The following is a 23,510-nucleotide window of genomic DNA, read 5'->3' as shown; positions in this document are numbered from 1 at the left end:
AAAAAACTGTCAAAATAAGAAGAGAAAAAGTAAAAAAGGGATTTTGTATGTTAAAGGATGGATCCATTTAGAATAAAGCCGCCCTAAAAAGAAGGGGGTATGCAGTACTAGGGGATTCGGGGAAATCAACCGCTGCAGTTCATAATTAAGGATACAAAATGAGGGCGTATCTTTGCAACAAGGGTTGAAATATAGATACAATCCAACGAGGGTACGTTACAACAGAGCATAAGACCGGCAAAAAAAAAAATAGGGCATACTTGACAAGGCTTGACAACTGAAGTTCATAGTAAAATAATTAAAAAGAGAACTCACCTTTGCAGCAAGGATTTGGCATAAATCCAGTTTTGCAAGCCATTTGAACAATATCCTTAGAACAGTATTCCACTGCTCTCACGTTGGTGTACAGGTGATTAAAAGCCATACCAAGACTGTAACTTGGTAAGGCAAGAAAAACTGAGTGAACCAAATCAGCAGCATAACCCAAGTCAAGTTCTGGAATTTGGAGGATCATGACGGTGATCATTGATGCAAGGCCTGGAAAAATGAATCTAGTTATATGTGGTTGCCTGCAAAAAGGTAAAAGTTAAACAGCCAGCTTGTTGTCACCAGCTAAAAGGGAGGGAAAAAAATATAATGCCCCATTTTGCAAATATTAAATTTTCTAATAAATAAACCAAATCTTAAATAAACCAAAAAATAAAAACAATAGACCTAGAAAACAATAATAAAAAATAATAAATAAATAAATGACAAAAAAAAAAAAAAAAATTATAAAAATACAGTTCCCGATTAAAAAGACGTTTACCTGTAAAAAGGTTGAACATTGTGATCCTTGTGAAACCAGTTGAGGGGATTGTAAATAAAAATGAAAGAAGGTAGATTAGAGGCAACATGGCCCAGCCAAACAACAAGAAAACGATGACAAATCGACCTGAAAGAAAAACATTAGCAATTTTCATCAATTATCGAATCAGCCCCTTGGGGCAAGGTTTGTAAGCTATTCAAGTTCCCCATCGCTTACATATTGGTTTTGCTATTGGGAAAGGGGGACATTTGGTTCCATTGTAACTGAACCACCGTGTAACTGAACCCCAAGCAACTGAACCCCTGTAACTGAACCATTGTGCAATTGAACTACCGTGCAACTGAACCCCCGTGCAACTGAGCCCTCGTGCTACTGAACCCTCATGGAACTAAACCCCCTTTAACTGAACCCTCGTGAAACTCAACCCCCGTGCGACTCAACCCCCGTGTAACTGAACCACCATGTAACTGAACCCCCGTGCAAGTGAACCACCGTGCAACTGAACCACCGTGCAACTAAACCCTCGTGTAAATGAACCCTTGTGCAACTCAACCACCGTACTTACATTGGGTAAAACACAAGTTAGAATCTTTACATGTTCAACCTTGTTGGAATTGTTTGTTTTTTTTTTAAGTCTTTATATAAATTACTGTCAAGATGATTTATAAAAATTATCTGTTTTGTTGTCACAAAAACAAAGAAAATCGGACGTCATAAACTCTGAAATCCAGATTTATTTCTCTTTTTTATGTCTGTTAATGGGAGTTCCCTTCACTCTGTCACTTTCTACGGGCCTAAGCGTGTACCCCCCTCCCCCGGGAAAATTTCCCTTCCTCCACCCACGGAAACCCCATCACCTTGAAAATACCCCCATTGCGGAAATTATGGTTTTCAAAATTTAAAAATCTTCTTTGAGTCGTGCTATTTTTTAGTTTAATTGAGAAGTTCTAAGGGAAGTGGATAAATCTGATTGTTTTGTAGCTAGGAAGAGGCTCTCACCGGCTCTCACCGTCTACATACTGTAATTTTTTTTTACTACTTTGCTTATTTTGTTGTTTTCATTTTGTGGTATTTCCTACGCTCGTAGTTATTTATCGTTTGGTTTGAAAAAGGTTAATTACCTGCTTCGGTGGAGCCGACAAAAAAGCTACTTTCTCTTTTTGTTTGGGAACTTTTGGTTTTATTTTTTTTTTCTTACATATATGTATCAGGCCTTTCCTTAACGATGAGTAATAAAAATCTGTTCTAAAAATATTTGAACTTTGAGAATTTAGATAAAAAAAAAATCACTTTTTGTTGCGATTTCTTTAAATTAATTAAAAAGATTCTTTCGAAAAACAATTTTTCAAATAAAAATAAAGAGCCATATTAAACCAAAGACTAGTATAAATAAATTCCTATAATAATTCAAACCCAAAATCATAAGAAATTACTACAAAAAAAAAAGAAGAAACGCAAAACGAACAGAAGTTAAAACAAACGATCATAGAAAGCATGGGGGTTTTGGGGAAAACAAAAAAGGGGGCTATAGAGTTACATGCTGAACCCCCGTTCTAACAAACCCCCATTTAACTCAAGCCTTCTTTAACCCAGCCCTCAAGCACCCTTAGATATTGCCTAATATTTTTAGAGAACTGAAAATCTGAGTTCAGTGGTTCAGCTGCACGGTGGTTCAGTTGCACGATAGTTCGGTTACACGGTGGTTCAGTTGCACAGTGTTTCAGTTGCACAGTGATTCCGTTGCACGGTGGTTCAGTTGTGCGGTGGTTCAGTTGCACGGGGGTTCAGTTACACGGGGGTTTAGTTATAAATGGGGGTTCAGTTAAATGGGGTTGAGTTGCACGGGGGTTTAGTTATACAAGGGTTTAAGTTAAATGGGGTTCAGTTACCCGGTGGTTCGGTTGCACGGGACTTCGGTTATACGGGGGTTCAGTTGCACGGTGGTTCAGTTACAGGGGTTCAGTTGCTTGGGGTTCAGTTACACGCACACCGGGACTCTCTCTCTCAGAGAGAGAGAGAGAGAGAGAGAGAGAGAGAGAGAGAGAGAGAGAGAGAGAGAGAGAGAGAGAGAGAGAGAGAGAGAGAGAGAGAGAGAGAGAGAGAGAGAGAGAGAGAGAGAGAGAGAGAGAGAGAGAGAGAGAGAGAGAGAGAGAGAGAGAGAGAGAGAGAGAGAGAGAGAGAGAGAGAGAGAGAGAGAGAGAGAGAGAGAGAGAGAGAGAGAGAGAGAGAGAGAGAGAGAGAGAGAGAGAGAGAGAGAGAGAGAGAGAGAGAGAGAGAGAGAGAGAGAGAGAGAGAGAGAGAGAGAGAGAGAGAGAGAGAGAGAGAGAGAGAGAGAGAGAGAGAGAGAGAGAGAGAGAGAGAGAGAGAGAGAGAGAGAGAGAGAGAGAGAGAGAGAGAGAGAGAGAGAGAGAGAGAGAGAGAGAGAGAGAGAGAGAGAGAAAGAGAGAGACAGTGGGAGAGAGAGACAGAGAGAAAAGAGAAAGAAAAAAGGGAGAGAGAGAGGGGGGAGAGGCAGAGAGGGGAGAGAGAGAGAGAGAGAGAGAGAGAGAGAGAGAGAGAGAGAGAGAGAGAGAGAGAGAGAGAGAGAGAGAGAGAGAGAGAGAGAGAGAGAGAGAGAGAGAGAGAGAGAGAGAGAGAGAGAGAGAGAGAGAGATAGAGAGAGAGAGAGAGCGAGAGCGAGCGAGAGAGCGAGAGAGCGAGCGCGAGAGAGAGCGAGAGAGAGCGAGAGAGAGAGCGAGAGAGAGCGAGAGAGAGAGAGAGAGAGAGAGAGAGAGAGAGAGAGAGAGAGAGAGAGAGAGAGAGAGAGAGAGAGAGAGAGACTGCGACTACTACTACCGCTACTACGACGACTACTACTACTGAAGCTAAGGGTTTAAGGTCAACTTAAGGGTATTGAGGCTACTACAACTACTACGGGGACAAGAATCAAGGACTTGAATAAAACAGAATATCATTCTAGCTCGTTTACGTATTTTTACTCCCAAACACCTTTTTTTTAATGAAACGTTTTTTTTAATAATGAAGATTTTGTTAAGAGTAAACCACAGCCGACATGACACAGCCACAGAGTGACGTGACATGTCCCCATCCCCTAAAATTAGATTAATAATCAAACCAAACACAACATGTACTTTATACAGTACCATGGGCGCCCATATGGGGGGCAGAGGGGGGGGCACTTGCCCCCCCCCCTGGCTGAATGATGCTGCCTTATTTTTATATTTTTGTTCTGAGATTTCTATTAAATAGCATTAAAAGTAGCAATTAGACGAAGTTTGCCCCCCCCCCCTGGAATTCAGCTTATGGGCGCCCATGTACAGTACCCCCAAAAGGCTATCCAGATGCCCCCCCCCTCCTAAAGAGAAACAAGCGGGACAACTCAGAGTATTATACTAGTTCGAGACACTGACCTCAAACTCTCTGGGAAATTTTGTGGACTAAAATGCGCCATTTAATGTTTTAGTCCCCCCCCCCCCTGAAAAATATCATACAAGTCCCTCCCTACTATACGCCAACAGCTATTACCAGAAGTATGGGATTCTAGGGAGATCAAACTCAAGCAGCCTGAATAGCTATACTGAAAACAAACGGTAAGACTAAAGGCTCAAGAAGGAGCACTACAATAAATCAAAGACACAAAAGGCCTTAAATCACTACCACCAGTCGGGCAACTACTATAAGAGCTCAGTGCAGCACGAAGTCACCTGGGGTCAATGAAAAGGCTTAAAGTCAGCGTTAAAGCCAAGCCGAGACCTATATGATATTTAGTGTTTGTCGTTGGAGAACTTCGGTTAGTTTAAACGTCCTCTTTAGCCAAAACTACCCTTTACCTAATAGAAGCAAAATATCAAGAGTTTTCAAAAAAGAAATAAAAGAGAAAAGTCTTCTGTTGGGCCCATCACCCTAGTTATCAGATAAATGTCCCGCTTCTTCTATATATATTTGTATAAATTAATTTCATCTGCTCTATAAATTCTCTAATAGAGACTAAATTCAATTTCGCTTCGAATGTATCATTTGTTCAAGCTTGAGTATGAGCGAAAAAATACGTTAGCTTAGAATTAATATTCTCTGAGTCATCGTACTACCGGCTGAATTCTTTCCCATTGATTTTAATTTATGGATACTGTTAAACCAATTTTGGGGGTCCATTGGTTTGATTTTCCGCGTCAACACTGATTGACGAAGGAGGCGTGTTGACGTTTTTTGTGTATATACGTTCTCCAGTTAGTTCATCTTAGACTTCAGAAAAGTTTATATATGTTCACCTTGTTACATATGACACTTTGATCGATAAACCGTCAACCCGGAATTTTAACCCCAACATGGGTAAACAAACAAAAAATAGTATAAAAAATGTAGAATGTGTTTATCTTCCATCATCAAATCTCAATATACAATACTTAATATTTTCTTTTTCAAATAATACCGATTCCGTCACAATGACTCAGTTGGAATTTTGTTTCTCAAACTATTCGTATTTGAGATTAATGTTATCTAAACGGGAAAAAAACAGGTGAATATTTTCTACGCTCCCTGTTGGTTATTCTCCTTACCCCGTTAGGTTTTGAGAAGAGAGGTTTAGAATAACTGACTTCAATTTGGGGTTTATGGGGCACAAGTTACAACAATATATGTAAATAAGTTTCTGTTGCATTTTGTAGCCTTTTGTACCCCCCTCCCTCAAAAATCCTGGATACTACCATGCAGACAAGTATGGAGCATTACTGGGTAGTAAAAAGTCGCCAAATGATAGATGGGAATGGTCATTTCTTCTCAACACTAATGCCAGATTCCAATCTTATAAGTTTTTAGTACTGGAAACTAAGTTTCCAATAGAACCTCAAAAGTGATTAAGCGTTATATTAATATATAGAAGCCTCACCTTGTTGTTCAGCACTTATGTATCCCTCTTCCTGGAAAACTAAAAAGGTTAACAGAATGCCGACACATGGTATCAAATAGTTGACAAAATCCCATAGAAAGCTGGCTGACCAGTAGATTAGAGAGTTTACTCCTGATACGAACTGTAAATGCTTCGCTTTTGTTATTTTTTCTTTGACTAGGAACAATACAAAACTGGCTGTTAAGAAGGACATCCCAAAAGATACGTTGAAGCCAACTTGAAATCCAAGACTGCTTCCAGATGTATCTCGATTTAGCTAAAAAAAAAAAAAAAAGATGTGTTCTTAGACATCACTGCATTTCCTTTTTAATTTTTTGTTTGGTGTCTTCTTTTTTCTCCTTTTTGCTTTTTTCCTTTTTTTAGTTTTTGTTTAATTTTGCTTTTCTTCTTCCTCCCTGCATTCCTAGCCATAGAGCCTTTCGAGGGTATATGACGTTGAATGTGCTGCTATTGTTTTCTTTTTTTGTTGACTATATATGAATAAATAAATATCCAATCTAGTATACAAAAACGCGAGATTTTTTTTGTCAGCGTTATGGCCGTTATTTGTCAGTAGCATAAAAAAGGGAGAGAGGGGAAAGAGGCGGAAACCCCTCAAAAAGAACAACAAAATCTTAAGTAATTTCTGACATAAAAACACCTGAAATTATTGACAAAGTTTAAATGGCTACTTTTTTGCCTTCAGTCTGGACAACACTCTTGTGATAATCAGACCACTCAACCAAATTCCTTTGCTGACTGACAAAGTGACTGGAAAAAGGACAAAGCCGTCCAGTATCATTAACATAGACAAAGGGGGGGGGGGCCAAAATGCCTTTGTATGCTCTTTCCAAATAAAATAACTGTCAGTCGCAAATGCAACTCATCCCCCTTATGGTCCCACGTATTCCCCCTGGATATGGGATTATACAAAACCAAAAAAAAACACTTAAACAACAAAATTCAATAATTTTCAAATATTATTCAATACAAGATACTAGGGTATATAGGGGTGTTGTTATTGATGTTAAAAGTAAAGATTAGCATCTAGTAGTGTCAAGAGTTAATTTAAAGCTGAAATATTGGAAGGGTAACTACCTCCCGGAAAGTTATGATGTTGGTAGAATGCAGGAAGAGGATTTGAGAGAAGCTTTCCAGGAACAGTTGAATACTAAACTCGAGAGTTTTAAAGTTTGATAGTGTGGAAGATGGTTGGAATAATTTTAGAAAAATAATGTTTGAAGTTGTTGAAGGTGTATTAGGGAAGAAAGCTAGAACTGCAGCTAAGAATATTAGTGAAAAAGTTTTATGTTTAATAGAAAGGAGAAAGGACTTGTACAAAAATTATCTGAGTGATAGATCACATGAAAACAAAAGAAATGCAAAGAAAATGAAGAAAGTATTAAAATATGGACTAAGGAGGTGTGAAGTGGAAGCCATGGATAAAATTACCAAGGATCTGGAAGATGCAGCTAGACGGCATAATAGTAAAATATTGTACTTACACGTTAACAAATTGAGAGGGAGTAGTCAATCCGGACTTGTCCCAGTTAAAGATAGGAATGGGGCGGCAATTAGCGATAAGGAAAAAACTAAAGCGAGATGGGCCGAACATTTTGAGAACTTGCTTAACCGAGATAGGAGTTACACGAAAAATTATAGAGGGGAATGAAAAAGTTTGTGATACCTTGGATGTGAAGGAAGATTTGTTTTGTGAGGAGGAATTAGCAAGAGTACTAAAAGGATTAAAGAATAATAAGGCTCCAGGTACTGATAGAGTGGTATATTAGTTTCTTAAATTTGTTGGCTCTGAAGTTATAGATAAGTAATTCAAGATTATGAATATGATTTTTGAAAAAGGGGAAGTACCTAACGATTTTAGGAAAACCTTAATTAAGCCACTTTATAAGAAAGGTGATAAAAGTGAGTGTGGTAATTATCGAGGCATTAGTCTGGTCTCTGTAGGTAGCAAATTACTTAGTAATATGATAATTTTTAGACTGAGAGATGCCGTAGACGAAGTTTTAAGAGAAGAGCAGTGCGGTTTTAGGAAAGGTAGAGGATGTGTCGACCAAATTTTCACTCTTAGGCTAATATAATAATTGAGAAGTGCCTGAGTTTTCAAACACCTTTGGTCCTCAGTTTTATATATTACGAGCAAGCGTTCGATTCTGTTGATAGAAGATCTTTAGTAAAGGTTTTATCCTTGTACGGTATACCAAACAAATAAATTAAAGTGATTAGTGATGTGTAAGAGAATAACACTGCTGCGGTTAAGGTAGGCAATGAGGTTAGCAGCTGGTTTTGTGTTAACTCAGGAGTTAAGCAGGGTTGTGTTCTATCCCCCTTTATATGGATTATTTTGATGGACTTTGTTTTAAGGAGCACAGGAAAGGCAATGGGAGACCACGGAATCGAATGGGGAGGAAAACGTCTCCTGGACTTGGATTACGCTGATGATTTAAGCATCCTAGATGAAAATGTGAGCAAAATGAATGAAGTTTAAGAGGTTTTGCGAGTTCAGGGTGCTAGAATTGGTTTGAAAATTAATGTTAGGAAGAGTAAGTCACTAAGGCTAGGAATAAGTGAAGATGAAAAGGTGACGTTGGGTAATGAAAAGATTGATCAGGTGGGCAGCGTCACTTACCTCGGTAGTATTATTAGTAAAGATGGTGGGAGCAGTGAAGATGTTAAAAATAGAATAGCCAAGGCCCAGGGTGTTTTTTCACAGTTAAAAGAAGTCTGGAAAAATAGGAAGATAAGTCTGCAAACCTATATTAGAATATTAGAAGCTTCAGTGATGACAGTGGTCAAATATGGCTCTGAAGCATGGGCGCTCCGAAAAGAGGATGAAGATTTGCTAGATGTTTTCCAGAGAAACTGCTTAAGGATTGTTCTGGGTGCCCGGCTGACTGACCGTATTTTAAACAATAGGCTATACTAAAAATGTGGTTCAATACCGCTCTCTAGGGCTATAATGAAAGAAAGGTTGAGGTGGTTAGGGCACGTTGTGCGGTTGAAGGATGACAGATTGCCGAAGATTGTTCTTTATGGCCACCCATCTAGGGCTAAACGGAAAACAGGTCGTCCCCGTCTGGGGTGGGAGGACGTCATAAAGAAAGATTTAAAGGAAATGGGTACTGTTAGCGTGTGTAAAAAGGGAGGCTTTTAATAGATTGGGGTGGAGGAGGAGCGTGCGTAGCTGTGATGACCTCAGGCGGCTTGGTGCTGCGGTGAGTTGTTAGTAGTAGTAGTAGTATTCAATATCCAACATCTCTGAAATTCTTTTACAGTCAGATATTGGTCTAATGGCTTTAACTGGTCAAAAACTCGTTAACAAATAAAATGAATCATCGTTGAATATCGTCCAAAATGGCAGTATTGAAATATTTATTAAATGTAAAGTTTATTTAATGTGATAATCTTTATTAATCATTTGGAAAAACTGACTTGGAAATAATTGGTTTATAATCGTGTGGTATGTTTTTAATCACTTTTCTTAACTCATTTCTTGTGCCAAAAATAAGGGATTAATTATCACTAAGGGTCCACTATAGGGCTTTGAATTGGGTTTGCGAGAGAAAAATTATTATATTTGGAAAAAACATTAAAAAAAACGCATCGATTACTATGCCCCCTTGGCCCTAGATCAGTTATGGAATCTCGTATATATTACCCCTACTTATACTATAATTACTCCAGTCTCTTAGCTGACTGTATTGTTCCATTTCAGCCTGGAAGACCGTTACGGACTCGGATATCGTATATGGAAGTTATCTTGCCTTGCGCTTGCTTATAATACTGGACTTGCTTTAAAAACAATAACTACAGTTTAGCACATAGCCTCATATCAGAAGAACACTCGAAATACACCAGTATATAGTCAGGCAAGTATAAAGGGGTGGGCTAAATACATCTTTTTTTAATCCTTCGTAATTTTGATAAAGTTTATAGTTATAGTAAAAACAGTTTAGCACATAGTCTCATATCAGAAGACAACTCGGAAATATGTAATAGATAATAGCATATAATTAGGGGCATCAATTCACAAAAATGTTACCTGGCGGGCAAAATAGATGTTTCAAAATCTACGGGTTGTGGCAATTTTGTTAATTTAGATTCTTTTTGAACGAAGATATATAGAAAAAGTACTTTTTAAACCCTTGGGACAAAACAAATCTAGGAGGTCCTCATACAAGACGTTTTCTACAGAAGTTTGGACGGCAGTTGAAATCCACAAGTAAAAGCACAAATAAAAAAAAGTGGCGAAGGGAAAAGTAAAGTCAAATCAAAAGCAAATGTGACAAAAAAGAAGTAACTTGCTCCCTTTTGGCAAAACTATTTTTTACCTTTGACCAATTTAACGCAAAACCAAAATACAAAAACAAAGCAAAAAATACATAATAAAGTGTAGAATGTTGAAGTATATAACGTATAATAAAGTGACAAAAAGGAAAATTAGTGTCCTGTAGTGACGCAGTGGGTTTGATCTACGCTTGGCATACGAAACCCAGAGTTCAAACCCAGCTGCAGCAGGGCACTGCAGGGTCGACGCAAGATTTTAGTAGTCAAAAAGCGTCACCAAACCAACACATACATGCATACATAAAAAAAATATTCTATAGAATTCAACAAATAAGATATTAGTAAGGTGTTGACGCATGAGGACTAAGGAATCAACAGTGTGTAGTAAAACATGTTTTCAGCAGGAATCGTTGAAGGCTAATTTTCACCATTAAGCTCAGGCATGAAATATTCTTTATGAATGGAATGGTTTTAACCGGGTCAATATGTGCATGAAGAAAGGACAACGCCTTTTATTATTTGACAGCCTCTCCGTCACCTGTATTTCGTAAAGGGATTTTAATTTAAAAGTTCCCTTTAAATTAAAAAAAGTAGCTCCATAATGCCCCAGATGGCACTATGCCAGGTAGTAAAGGAATAATATAGGCTAATAAAAATAATGAAGTCTATGTAACATAATGAAATTAAGCATAGGCTAACTAACGTAAAACAGTAATAAAATAATAGAATGTAAGTAAAGCATAAATTAATAGCTCACCTTACTAATATCATCATAAGGCAAAGGATGGTTAATTACTGTTATCTTGTATTCTGGGACAAGACTATAATATCTCAACAGGGCATTGTGAATTAAATTCAGGGACAAAGCAGGGGTATGGAAAGCTTGATTGTTGAACCACCCAGTAATCACTCTTTTCCCTTTGGGTCGACGTTTTTCATGGAATGACGCTCCGACAACATAATGCATGTTCACAGAGGATACGTCTTCTTCAGCCTGAAAAAGGTTACGTTAGGTTGGGTCTCGTTCTTTTTTAAGCAAAAACAAAAAAAAAACAGCTAAACGTTTGTCAGACTTGTTTACATTCACATAAAACATTGTTCTTTCAATAAAAACGTCATAAATAATAATAATAATAAAAAAACAAAGTATATGGTGATATATGGATATATGGTGATATATATAAGATATATAAGATATATGGTGAGGCTGTTGAAACTCATCCAAGGGTATTTGGACTCACACAAACAGTTCAAATGCACGTGACAAGAGGCTTACTTATATAAGTACCTTAAATAGATAGACATATTTAGCAATAAATTTATACAGCCCTGTGCCAATACAGTGGGATTGATTTCTACTTGATAATACAGGTCCCGGAGTTCGATCTCAGCTGCCGCAGGGCCGGATGTTGCATGGAGCTTATGTATTAAGAAAACGAAGAAGTAACAATAGAATCATAACTACGTCATCACTTCCCACCTCCCCACGAGGCATTATGCCAGGGAATACAGAGACATAAAAGGGTAAAACACGAAAATAGTAAAGAACACACGATTGATAAGAAAAAAATAATTGGCGAGCCTCCGCCTGTCAGTCATTATTACCTGAAAATAGGCCAGAGCGAAGGGCCCTGTCAGTAAACATTACCAATATACCCCAATATACCCCAATTCCAATTTGACCCAGAAACATGCACCTCCGGAGGTCATTTTAATAAATCAAATCAGAAACTATTCGAAAAGATGTAGGGCTATCTTATATATATGTCTGTACATAAGACAGTTTTATTTATCAGAGCACATCGAAGATACCAGTTTTATTCGTTTTTTACCTGCAATCTAAGATTATTTGTAAAAGGTCAGCGGAATTACTAATTAGAAATACGTAATATATTCATTGCATGCCTTACTATTTTGTTTTTTCTTTTTGTTAAGGTTTAGTGGTAATTTGGCAGAGAAAAACAAAGGTTGATAAAATCTTTCAATAAAAAAGGTTTATGTCTCATTTTATAATAAACATTTTCATTAAGATAAAAAAAAAACATAAAAAAAACTCAAAAACCGAAACATATTTAGCAAGAAACGTATTTTGCAGAAGTGATACTTTTTATCTAACTCAAACTAAGTTCCCAGATGAATGTTTGTCATTCATTCAAATTCCAGGTTTATTTCTGAATATTTTTTTTGCAGTTGGTGTAAATAGGCGGCTCTTTTATTATTAATTTCTTGTGGTTTGTCGTTTTTATTTACTTTTGGTTTGTATTCTATTTTTTCCCGTATTCTATTAATTTTGTATTCTATTATTTTTTGTATTTATTAATTTTGTATATATTATTATTTCTATTAATATTTGTATTCTATTAATTTCTGTTCAGCCATCCTATTAAGGATGGCTGAACATAAATCTTGGAAGAAATATCCGTATTGTTTTCTGGTTTTGGCTGAAATTTTTCCTTGTTGATTTATTCAGCGGTTTTTTCTCAAGTCATATTTAACCAGTGTTGTCTTTGAACTTATTAACAGTATAAACAAATTAGAATGTGGATCTTGTGTGATACCTTTTTATCCCTTTTTTCAGAGCGAATAGGTGGCTCTTTTATTATTATTATTATTAATTTAGTTTTGAGTATTCTATTATTTTATCTCTTTGCACTAGGGATGGCTGAACAGAAGTTTCAGCCGAAATATCCGTACTATTTTCGTGTTTTAGCTTAAATTTTTCCTCGTTGAATTGTTCAGAGGTTTTTTCTTAAGTCATGTCTAGCCAGTGTCGTCTTTGAACTTATTAACAATATAAACATATTAGAGTGTGGATCTTGTGTGGTACCTTTTGATCCCTTTTTTCAGAGCGAATAGATGGCTCTTTTATTATTACTATTAATTTAGTTTTGAGTATTCTATTTTTTTTCTCTTTGCACTAGGGATGGCTGAACAGACGTTTCGGCCAAAATATCTGTACTATTTTCTTGTTTTAGCTGACATTTTTCATCGTTGATTCATTCAGCGGTTTTTTCCTTGGTCATGTTTAGCCAGTGTTGTTTCTTAATTTATTTAACAACATAAATAGAATATAAATGTCGTGCGACCCCTTTTAGTCACCTTTTTTAGTTAGTGCAAACAGGTGAGTTTTTTAATTATTATTCTTTTTGTTTAGTTTTTTTTTGTGTATTTCTTTTTCTCTTTGCACTAAGGATGGCTCAACAGAAGTCTCAACCAAAATATCTGTATTGTTTTCTGTTTTTGTCTGAAATTTTTACACGTTCATTTGTACAGCGTCTTGTTTAGATCATTTTTAGTCGGTGTTATCTTTGAACTTATTTAACGAAATAAACCTACAAAGAGTGAAAAAATTTGCATACTTTTTTTACGTAGAAACGTTCAACTGATGAATTTCTTGCATTAACAAAGATCAGCTTGTGAGGGTCAGAGAAATCAGGACTATTGATATACGAAGAATATAACGCGGCCGTTACTGGATCGCTCGTTGAATTGATCTCAACAGTTGTTGTTGTACCTATGTAATTCTGAAAGTATAATATATAGTTAGTAATTTAATTAGCAAAAATAATATATAGTAACATTAAAATTTATTATTTTATTAAAAAGATACTATTCTTACTATTGTTATTAACAATAATATTGCTATTATGATAATATACTTAGTATGTTAAAATTATTAAAATTAGATTAAATTACTAAGTATCATAAAATGTATTATATTATTTTATTAGTTACACTGTAAAATTAAACTATATTAGTATATTAGAACTATAGAATAATAGTAATATTTTTATTGTTAATATTATTAATAACATTGTTACTATTTTCAAAGATAATCGTAGTAATAGCATTAACAGCACATAGTTAGCAAAAACTGATACTACCAACTTTCACAATGGATAGGTTAACTCCCCAATTGATCAAATACTTAGTAATGAATATTTAAAAAAAACTATCTAATTAATTCGTGTGTAATTTACTCGACATGAGGAGAGGCCCCAAAAATACCCTACGATGCAGCTACCGGGCTGACCTCGCAAACCTCAATGCCTCAATCCAACCTGAATGGGAAGATGTCTGGGCGGCCGCAGCAATGAGAGATGATTGGCGACTTTTCTTGGATGCCCTAAGTGCCTCTGGAGGCGCAGGAGGACCTAAGGTCTAAGGTAAGGTCATTTAGAAAAAAATCAACAACCATTAAAGCGTGGTGTCAAAGTTAATGTCTTTTAGAGTCAACTTTCCTTTTAAACTATATCAGAAGGATAAAATTAACTAATTGCTTATTTTACACAGAAAAATCTTGAATTTGATTTGAGTTTAATTTTAATTTAATCTCTACATCAAATCTCAACAGATAAAAACAATGGACATAGTTCCAAAGATCCAGATACTGGACATCTTTTTAACTTCAATATGTTATCAATATTTGACATAAAAGCAATTGAAATCATACATCTTAGAGACACTTATCTGTTAGTCTAAATCATACAAGTATATTGTATGAATCTATATTCATACAATTGAAAACTGATATTTAGCGTAAACGTTAACGTCAATGGACGCTCCACAGCAGAAGAAACATTGGTGTAAACATCGAGGAGAGCTTGCAATAGTGGGGGTGGGTACTCCTGACCTTAAATGACTTTAATGATAGAAATAACTTTAATGACCTTACTGACAATTAAAATGACCTTAAAGACTAACTTGAATACATGTTTTTTTAAAGAAGAAATGTAGGTATTCAGGGACGCATGTACACAGGAATAGAGGGGAGGGGAGGATCTCGGTTAGGTTGATGCTCCTTTGAAAAGGTTAATTCCTTCTTATTTTAACCTGTGACTTTTTTCTTTACTAGCATGGCTTTTACCTTGTTCACCAGCCTATAATCCCTAATCTATAAGGACCGAATTCGCATATGTGCCCAGTAGGGCCAAAAATGGACCAAGAGGAACTAGTAGGGGCCCAAGTGATCTAGAAACTCATACTAATTTGCTATTTTCAGGCTAAATTAAGTCGTTTTACAAAGGAGCCGTTCACTGCGGTTGAACTTTTTGTTATTAAGATTAATTGACATAATAGTTACCATTACTGAATCAACTTCACATGGGGATTCTTCCTCGCTTGCCAGCGTTTTTAAGGCGTTCTGTATTTTCAGTTAGTGCTGGATAGGGTTCGTTCTTTATTGGGTTATCTCTAAATGGGCAATCATGATTGGGACTTACCTCAAGAGTAGCAGTCAAGGGTTTTGAATCTTCAATACCAGGAATTGTTTGAACCACAATCAAGCACACAATAAGGAACACAATAGGAATCACTAGTTGTGCAGCAAAAAGCATCCAATTTCGAAATGTAAAAAGGGCCTTTTTAACTAGCATAGCGTAGAACTGTTGCCAGCGAAGGGAACAACCTGTTTTCAAAGTCTCATCATCAACTAAAAAATAGAGCAAGTTTTATTTTTCTCCTGCATCTGAAAAGCTTCTTTTTTTTAAATATATTCCAGATAGCAATTATTAATTTTGGCCTAAGAGGCTGGCATGAAAAGATCAACTTCATAACTAGTAGGCCTATAGCTAGAGCTGTTATCAGCAAAGAGTGAAGTCTTTTTTCTAAGTATCACCCTCAACTAAAATAGAACTAGTTTTTCTGCGAAGTGACTTATTTCTTATATAATACCAGGGGACTAAGCTTCGCTCGGTGAATAAGAAAGAAAATTTGTTTTCTTAATTTCTTTCGCAAAACAACTTTAATTTCATTTTATTTGGCATAGGAAAAAAAAATACATTCAAGTATTGGATGTCGGGGTATTTGGGACGTCATTAGAAAAAACTATTGAATGCCCAGCCCCAAACGAATATTTCTAAGGTCGTATATTGAAATAATATCCTTCAAATCGTAAAACTGTCACTAGGGAAGGGAGTAGCCAGTTTTCAAAGTCTGTCCATTAGCAAGAATGCCGGATCCTGGCCATAATGCTGAATTCTGGCCGGATAGATTCCAGAATATCTACAGGGCCATTTAGAAATTATCCTTTTAGACTTAAAGACTGGCCTTAAAGATAGGCCATAAAGATTAGTCAATGATGAGAGATGGGTCATAACGGTTAATACAAAGTCAAATATGCTCGTATAAGAAATAAAAAAGTTCTACGAGGAATAAATATAAATACCTCCAAAAAAACAATTCAAAGAATAAAAAAATAGTTTGAATTTTAGCATATGAATGCGATCAAAACTGTATAATCACACCAAGTTTCAAATTTCTTTGGTCTAAAAAAAATTAGAGCATGAAAACGAGGATAGAAAAAAGGCTGAGATGCAGAGGGGCTGAAATGCAGCAGTGTTGGATTAATTTAAATGAAGTTGAGTTACAAGTGAATAGATTGAAATTATCTATTCTCACTTTATCTCTTTCCTAGCCACTGCTGAATTTAGTAGCAACCTTTATTCAATAACTAGCTTCGAAGCCTGTCACACCACTTGAAAAAGAGAAAGATGCCGTAGTGAATACATTTTTGTGTGGATCTGAGAACCCCCCCCCTCCCTACTCCTCCCAAACAGAAATGGCCGCAAAAGTTTCAGATCGATCCCCCAGACGTGAGATAGAACAGGATAGACTTACTAAAACTATAACTTTGCCACGAGATGGAACAGGGTAGATTTACGAAAACTATGACTTTGGCAATATTCATTTAATGAATACAAGGCTGTATTCAGGGCAGGGTTTGACCCCCCCCCCTCCCCGAAATGTTTTCCAACTCGTAAAACTTAATAAAAATGCATGAAAACACATTTTGATGCGTTTTTCAAAAAAAATTACCCCCCCCCCCCGCACAAAAATCCTGGATAGAGCCTTGAAAATTACCATGAACTTACAGTGAGAAAAAAACAGACTAGACTTACTAACACTATAACTTTGGCAATAAGATGCAATAAAAATAAGACGAAAAAGAAATGCGTAAAAATACTGAAATGTAGAAATGTGAGAAGGATGATAAAACAAGTGAATGTACTTACCAAGCCTTGTCATCGAGTATGAAGCATTTTTGCCCCAAATATCCATATGATACTCTAGCGAAGGGAAGTCTTCATCAATGTAATCTAGTGCACAAAAATATTGCGTGAGACAATAATAAACAATTAGCAAACAACAACTCAAAAAGAACATCAACTAAAAAAAGAAGATGCAGTGAAAATAGCTCTTAAAAACAGGTGATTCAAATGAAAATTTCGGTAATTATGGGAGATTACCATACAAATATTACATCTATTTTCCTTAGCCGAGTGTTAAACCAATGTAACCGATCATTTTCAGAACTGTATTTGCTTTATTTTTAAAATTACCATAATCTTTTTTCTTTTTTATTATTGGACATATAGCACCGTCGACGAAAGGGACCGTGTTTTGGATAAATTCTCACGAAACATCAAAATATCTCCTATGCGTCACAAATGACCGAGAAAGGACTGTTTATAACATATATATATATATATATATATATATATATATATATATATATATATATATATATATATATATATATATATATATATATATATATATATATATATATATATATATATATATATATATATATATATATATATATATATATATATATATATATATATATATATATATATTATAATGAATATGTAAAATAATGTATTAATTAGCACAATTAGCAGCACATACAAAGCAGGCTTAATTTTACAATCAATCCAGTTTAAATTGATATTTAAACTAAATTTATTCTGAAAAGTTGAAGTTAAAATTATTCCGAGATTTTGGGCTTCTTAAGGAGGGTTTGAAGATTAGGAGAAGGTTAGGGCTGAAACAGCATACAAGACTGGTTGCTTCATAGCACATGTGTTGGTGTATTCTTGCATAGACTTTTGGTTTAATAACAAAAGTCGGTGTTTCAAAAGTCGGTGTGCTTTAAGAGAAAAAGGATTTTATTTCGATTTTAAAAGCAGCAATAGGTGCTTTCGAAGCACAAATGGTCAGTGCTTTCATAACATAAAAGGTAGTGCTTTCCCTGCACCCAATTTGATGTTTTAAGAGCACAGCGGTTCAGTAAATTCATAGTATAAACGGTAATGTTTTCGCAGAGTATACCCTTGGCTCTTTCAGAGCACAATGTTAAACGTTTTTAGAGAATAAGGATTATGTCATTGCTCCAATAACAGCAGGTTGGAGCATTCAAAGCACAAATGGTCAGTGCTTTCATGACACAAAAAGTAGTGATTTCATTGCACCCGATTTAAAGCTTTAAGGACACAGGGCTCAGTACATTCATAGCAGACATGGTAGTGTTTTCGCAGAGTAAAACCTTGGTCCTTTCATATCACAAACTTCAGTGCTTTCAGAGCATAAGGATCAGACTTTTACTTTAGTAACAGTAGTTTGGTGCCTTCGAAGCCCGAATGGTCAGTGCTTTCATAGCACAAAAGTTAGTACTTCTATTGCACTCGATTTTGAAACTTTGAGAGCACAAGGTTCAGTGCGTTTATAGCACCAAGGTAGTTTTTTCGCAGAGTAAAACCTTGGTCCTTTCATATCACAAACTTCAGTGCTTTCAGAGCATAAGGATCAGACTTTTACTTTAGTAACAGTAGTTTGGTGCCTTCGAAGCCCGAATGGTCAGTGCTTTCATAGCACAAAAGTTAGTACTTCTATTGCACTCGATTTTGAAACTTTGAGAGCACAAGGTTCAGTGCGTTTATAGCACCAAGGTAGTTTTTTCGCAGAGTAAAACCTTGGTCCTTTCATATCACAAACTTCAGTGCTTTCAGAGCATAAGGATCAGACTTTTACTTTAGTAACAGTAGTTTGGTGCCTTCGAAGCCCGAATGGTCAGTGCTTTCATAGCACAAAAGTTAGTACTTCTATTGCACTCGATTTTGAAACTTTGAGAGCACAAGGTTCAGTGTAAAGTAAAAGGTTTTCGTAGAGTAAAAGCTTGGCCAAGGGTCAGTCCTTTCAGTGGCAGATCCAGCCCCCCCCCCCCCCCCCTAGCGTAGTCCAAAGTAGTGTAATTTACTTAATTAACTCAAATTTGCGTTAATTAAACTTGCTAACGCAAGTTTATCGGATTAACCTATTTTGCGCCCCCCCCCCTAAAAAAATTTCGCATCAACCTATTTTGCCCCCCCCCCCTAAAAAAATCCTAGATCCACCCCTGAGTCCTTTTGCAGCAAAAAGAGCAGTGATTTCGTAGCAGAAAAGTTTGGTGCCTTTCAGAAAAAAGAGTCAGGCCTTTTAAAGCGCAAAAGTCTTCGAAAATACAAAAATTTGGTGTTTACAGAGACCAAAGGTTAGTTCTTTCATGGTAAAAAAGGTGATCATCCCTAAAACCGGAGGGTTGTAGAGCAAAGAGGCTGGGCCACAAGATTGCAAATGAGGAGGAGGGAGATAAGAAGGCAACAGCCACCATAAATGTTATTTACCCCGTTTTCTCTAGATTTTGAAGAATACATTTTTTTTATTTCCATTGAAAAAATCTAAAAAATAAAATTGTCTCCCCATGTGCTTGGAAAAATAAATTTTTCACCCCTACATTTTCGTGAATCAGCACCCCTCCTGACGCCGTGATAGCCCAATGATAAGTGCTTTTAGTTTTTAAAACAAAAAGTGTATAATCCTTATAAGACTAGAGGGTTACAAGGGTATCTTAGCCGTGTCTTGCATGTCTGCAGAAAAGGGCCAAAAAACAGAAGGTAAATTTTTATATTCCTCCTCTAAAAGTATTTGTATAACACCTTGTTTTTTGAATCACCACAACCGAAATGGCTTTTTAAGCTGCCACTACGGAGAAGATGAGTTAGGAAATTTAGAGTGTGTATTTTATACTAGGAAAAAAGCATATTTCTAGCTGGAATGTTCTGATTTTTCCTTATTCTTGCTAAATTTGATATTGAGGTTCTAAAGAAGATTCTATCTCCCCTTCCCTCCTGTGCACATGCATGGTCCAAAACAACACGTTGGATAAACACTAACAAAGTGTAAAAATAAGGATAGAGAAGATTCCACACAAAGAAAAACGAGGTAGCCACATACAATTCTGTGTCAAATAAATACGAAATTGATATAAATAAAAAACTCACTGGAGTGAAAAGAGGATTTGATCTCTGAAATTCCATTACTTGCTTCTTTTGCTAGCTCAGCTTCTTCTGCTTTTTCACCAACTCTGAAAAATAAATCCAACTAAACTATTCTATAAGTACATTATGCCCAGAAACTGTAAGTATTATTAAATTATGTTGAAAAGTATTGAAGTTAAACGAATCAAATAAAATTTTTAAAAATAATCAAAATTAATGAATAATAATCTTGAAAGTTCACAGAGCTCATAAAAATAACTAAAACTTTTTAAATAAAAATTTGAAAAACAACTAAAGCTCTATAAAATTTGTGTAGTTTAACGTATTCATTCTCATTTATTACTACTAGAGAATTTTAAGTTGGACACCCAAAAATGAAAGCTCATACAAATAACATGCGGAAATACAAAACTAATTTTTAAGTATTTCTATCCTCTATAAGGTTGGTGTTATCTAAAATATCCATTTTTATCTACTTCAGCTCGGGTCATCTAGAGGCCTAAAAAAAGGTATCCTAGAAACAACAGGTGAAAAAAACTCATCTTTCAGTATTTTCACCTTTATAAAATTCGTGTCGTTTAGCACATCTATATATTTTTTTTTATCTCAGCTGGAAAACCGCATCCCGAAGGCCTAAAATAACGGCCTTGTAGACTCAACAGGTGGAAACATAGAACATATCTTTCCGTATTTTTACCCTCTATAAAAATTGATTCGTTTAAATTTAAAGTATTCATTTTTATTTACAACTGCTGGAGGACCATACCCTCGAGGCCTAAAAATAAGGTCTCGTAGAAACAACAGGGGGAAACAGAACATATTTTTCAGCATTTCCGACCTCTATAAAATTTATGTCCTTTAGCATATCTATTTTTCACCATAGCCGGAGGACCATATCCTGGAATCCTAAAAATACGGCCTCGTAAAAACAACAGGCGAAAACACAGAACATATTTTTCAGCATTTCCACCCTCTATAAAAATTAATTCGTTAGAATTTAAAGTATTCATTTTTGTTTACAACTGCTGGAGGACCATATACTTAAGGCCTAAAAATACGGCCGCGTAGAAACAACACGTGGAAAGACAGAACATATTTTTCAGTACTTCCACCCTCTATAAAATTTATGTTCATTAGCATATCTATTTTTTTCACAGCCGGAGGACCATATTCTGGATGCCTAAAAATACGGCCTCGTAAAACCAACAGGGGAAAACACAGAACATATTTTTCAGCATTTCCACCCTCTATAAAAATTGATTCGTTAGAATTTAAAGTATTCATTTTTGTTTACAACTGCTGGAGGACCATATACTTAAGGCCTAAAAATACAGCCACGTAAAAACAACACGTGGAAAGACAGAACATAATTTTCAGTGCTTGCACCCTCTATAAAATTTATGTTCATTAGCATATCTATTTTTACCACATCTGGAGGACCATATCCTGGGCGCCTAAAAATAAGGCCTTGTAGAAACAACAAGTGGAAATACAGAACTTATTTTTCTGTATTTTCATTCTCTATAAAATTTGGGTTGTTTAATATATGCATTTTCTTTACCACACCTGAAAAATTCTTCAACTCATCTTTGGATGAGAAAAATTTTTCCCCCCCCCCCCTAATTTGTTTATCCATACATAATAACTATAGCACAAGCCGAGAAACATACCTGATAAAAACCTCCTCCATCGTTGTAACTGAAGCTCCATAACTGGAAATCCTAAGTTCATCTTTAGAGTTCTCTATTTCAGTAAATAGCTGATAAAACTTGGATGATTTGTCACTTGGCAACACATAGGACAGCTCTGCGCCAACGTTTTGGTCAATTTCTGTTTCAGGAATATAACGTCGAATAAGACCCGTTATTTTGGAGACATCACACTCTTTATCTTTAACAACGACTAAGTGGTATCCTGCACCTAGAAATATAAAGAGTTTTATTTTATATTATAACATATTGTTATTACTTTTATAACTAATATTATAGTAATTTTAGTACTATTATTGTAGTATTTATTGTTTTATATTGTAGTTACTTTGTAGTTATTTATTACTTTATACTATATAGTTACTCATTATTTGATATTTACTTGCAATTACTTTATATTTAATTTTATAGTTACTTCATTACCATTACTTGCCTTATTTTATTTTACAATTTTACTTTAAATTATTGGCAAGTATCAGTAGCACCCAGCCAATAGCTAATCTGAAAAAAAAAAACGATATGATGCTAGAAAACGAGTAATAGTTTCTTTGGAGCACTTTTGCAATCAGAGTTAGCTGTTTTTGCCCCAGTACACCTGATTTTTATGCATTTTTTCAAGCATGATGCCTAAAGATAAGCAAAAATACCAAGAGAGATTGTACTGTATATACAATCTATAAAATGTTAATATGCAACAATATAAAATATATATATATATGCAATAATATATTATATATTATAATATAGTAATATATGATAAACAATAATATACAATAATGGAATATACATACACAATGTATATTAATCTATATAATATTATATAATACATATTGTATGTATTAAATATATATATATATATATATATATATATATATATATATATACATATATATATATATATATATATATATATATATATATATATATATATATATATATATATACGTAGGTTGTACAAAGTTAGCATGTTTCATTAAAAGGTGAGTAATTTTATGCGTAGTTTGATAAGCCGTTTTATTCCATTTAACCAGTTTTATTCCATGGCTGGAGGATCGAGTTTAAAAATTCCATGAATTTTTTTCGGGGGAAGGGGTAGGGGTTGTTCTAGGGACAAAAAGATGTCTATGGTCCTCACAAAAGTTTACCTTGCAATTTTTTATGCCTGTCGTACGACAGGCTCTTTGATTAGCATTTGAAACTTTTGACACTCCAACATTTTAATAATGCAATAGTTGGGGTTAAATAACTCTAAGGTAGGGTTTTGACAGCTTTAACTGGAAATGAGTTCCTTTTCTATTTCTAATTTAAATTTAAGCAATATGACGACCTAAAGCCAAACAATCGCGGGTCATAGCATCCCTCCTCCCCCACCCACTGCATCTCCAGTTTTCTTAAAATGGCGCTCACCTTTCTTTTCCAGTCAACGACAAAAATGAATACTCTTACCATATTTTTTCTTCAAGAAAAGGGAGGATCCAGCGCATTGGATCCGCCCAGCGGCCATAATAGCAATACGATCCCCTAGTAGATCTGCTTCTTCCATGAAATGAGTAGTTAAAAGGATTGTGCGGCCAACTTTCTCTTCTTGAAGCAGATCCCATGTGGCTCGTCTTGCAGCAGGGTCCATTCCAGATGTTGGTTCATCAAGCATAACAACCTATATGAAAAATATAAATTAAAAACAGGATACATATATATATATA

At 35.5% G+C, this 23,510-nt stretch overlaps 1 protein-coding gene across 1 annotated transcript in view; it reads right to left on the bottom strand.

The window, feature by feature from the left end:
• Positions 1-23,460, bottom strand: part of LOC148954124 (phospholipid-transporting ATPase ABCA3-like) — a 45,316-nt gene extending 21,856 nt beyond the window's left edge. The window contains exons 1-10 of the mRNA XM_089085948.1: positions 23,254-23,460; positions 21,769-22,018; positions 20,102-20,184; positions 17,012-17,095; positions 15,221-15,429; positions 13,358-13,522; positions 10,756-10,992; positions 5,694-5,970; positions 809-934; positions 316-537 (exon numbers count right to left, since the gene is read on the bottom strand). Coding sequence (XP_088942074.1) covers positions 316-537; positions 809-934; positions 5,694-5,970; positions 10,756-10,992; positions 13,358-13,522; positions 15,221-15,429; positions 17,012-17,095; positions 20,102-20,184; positions 21,769-22,018; positions 23,254-23,458 — 1,858 coding nt within the window. The 5' untranslated portion in view covers positions 23,459-23,460. The remainder of the gene's footprint in view (positions 1-315; positions 538-808; positions 935-5,693; positions 5,971-10,755; positions 10,993-13,357; positions 13,523-15,220; positions 15,430-17,011; positions 17,096-20,101; positions 20,185-21,768; positions 22,019-23,253) is intronic.
• Between the last annotated feature and the right edge of the window lie 50 nt (positions 23,461-23,510).

The sequence above is a fragment of the Artemia sp. Qi Xiang Cuo genome, chromosome 3 (genome assembly GCF_049724085.1).
Source record: "Artemia sp. Qi Xiang Cuo chromosome 3, ASM4972408v1, whole genome shotgun sequence".
In the NCBI taxonomy this organism is placed as follows: Eukaryota; Metazoa; Arthropoda; class Branchiopoda; order Anostraca; family Artemiidae; genus Artemia; species Artemia sp. Qi Xiang Cuo.
The sequence above is the reverse complement of the archived record's forward strand: the minus strand, read 5'-3'. Positions and strand labels throughout refer to the sequence as shown.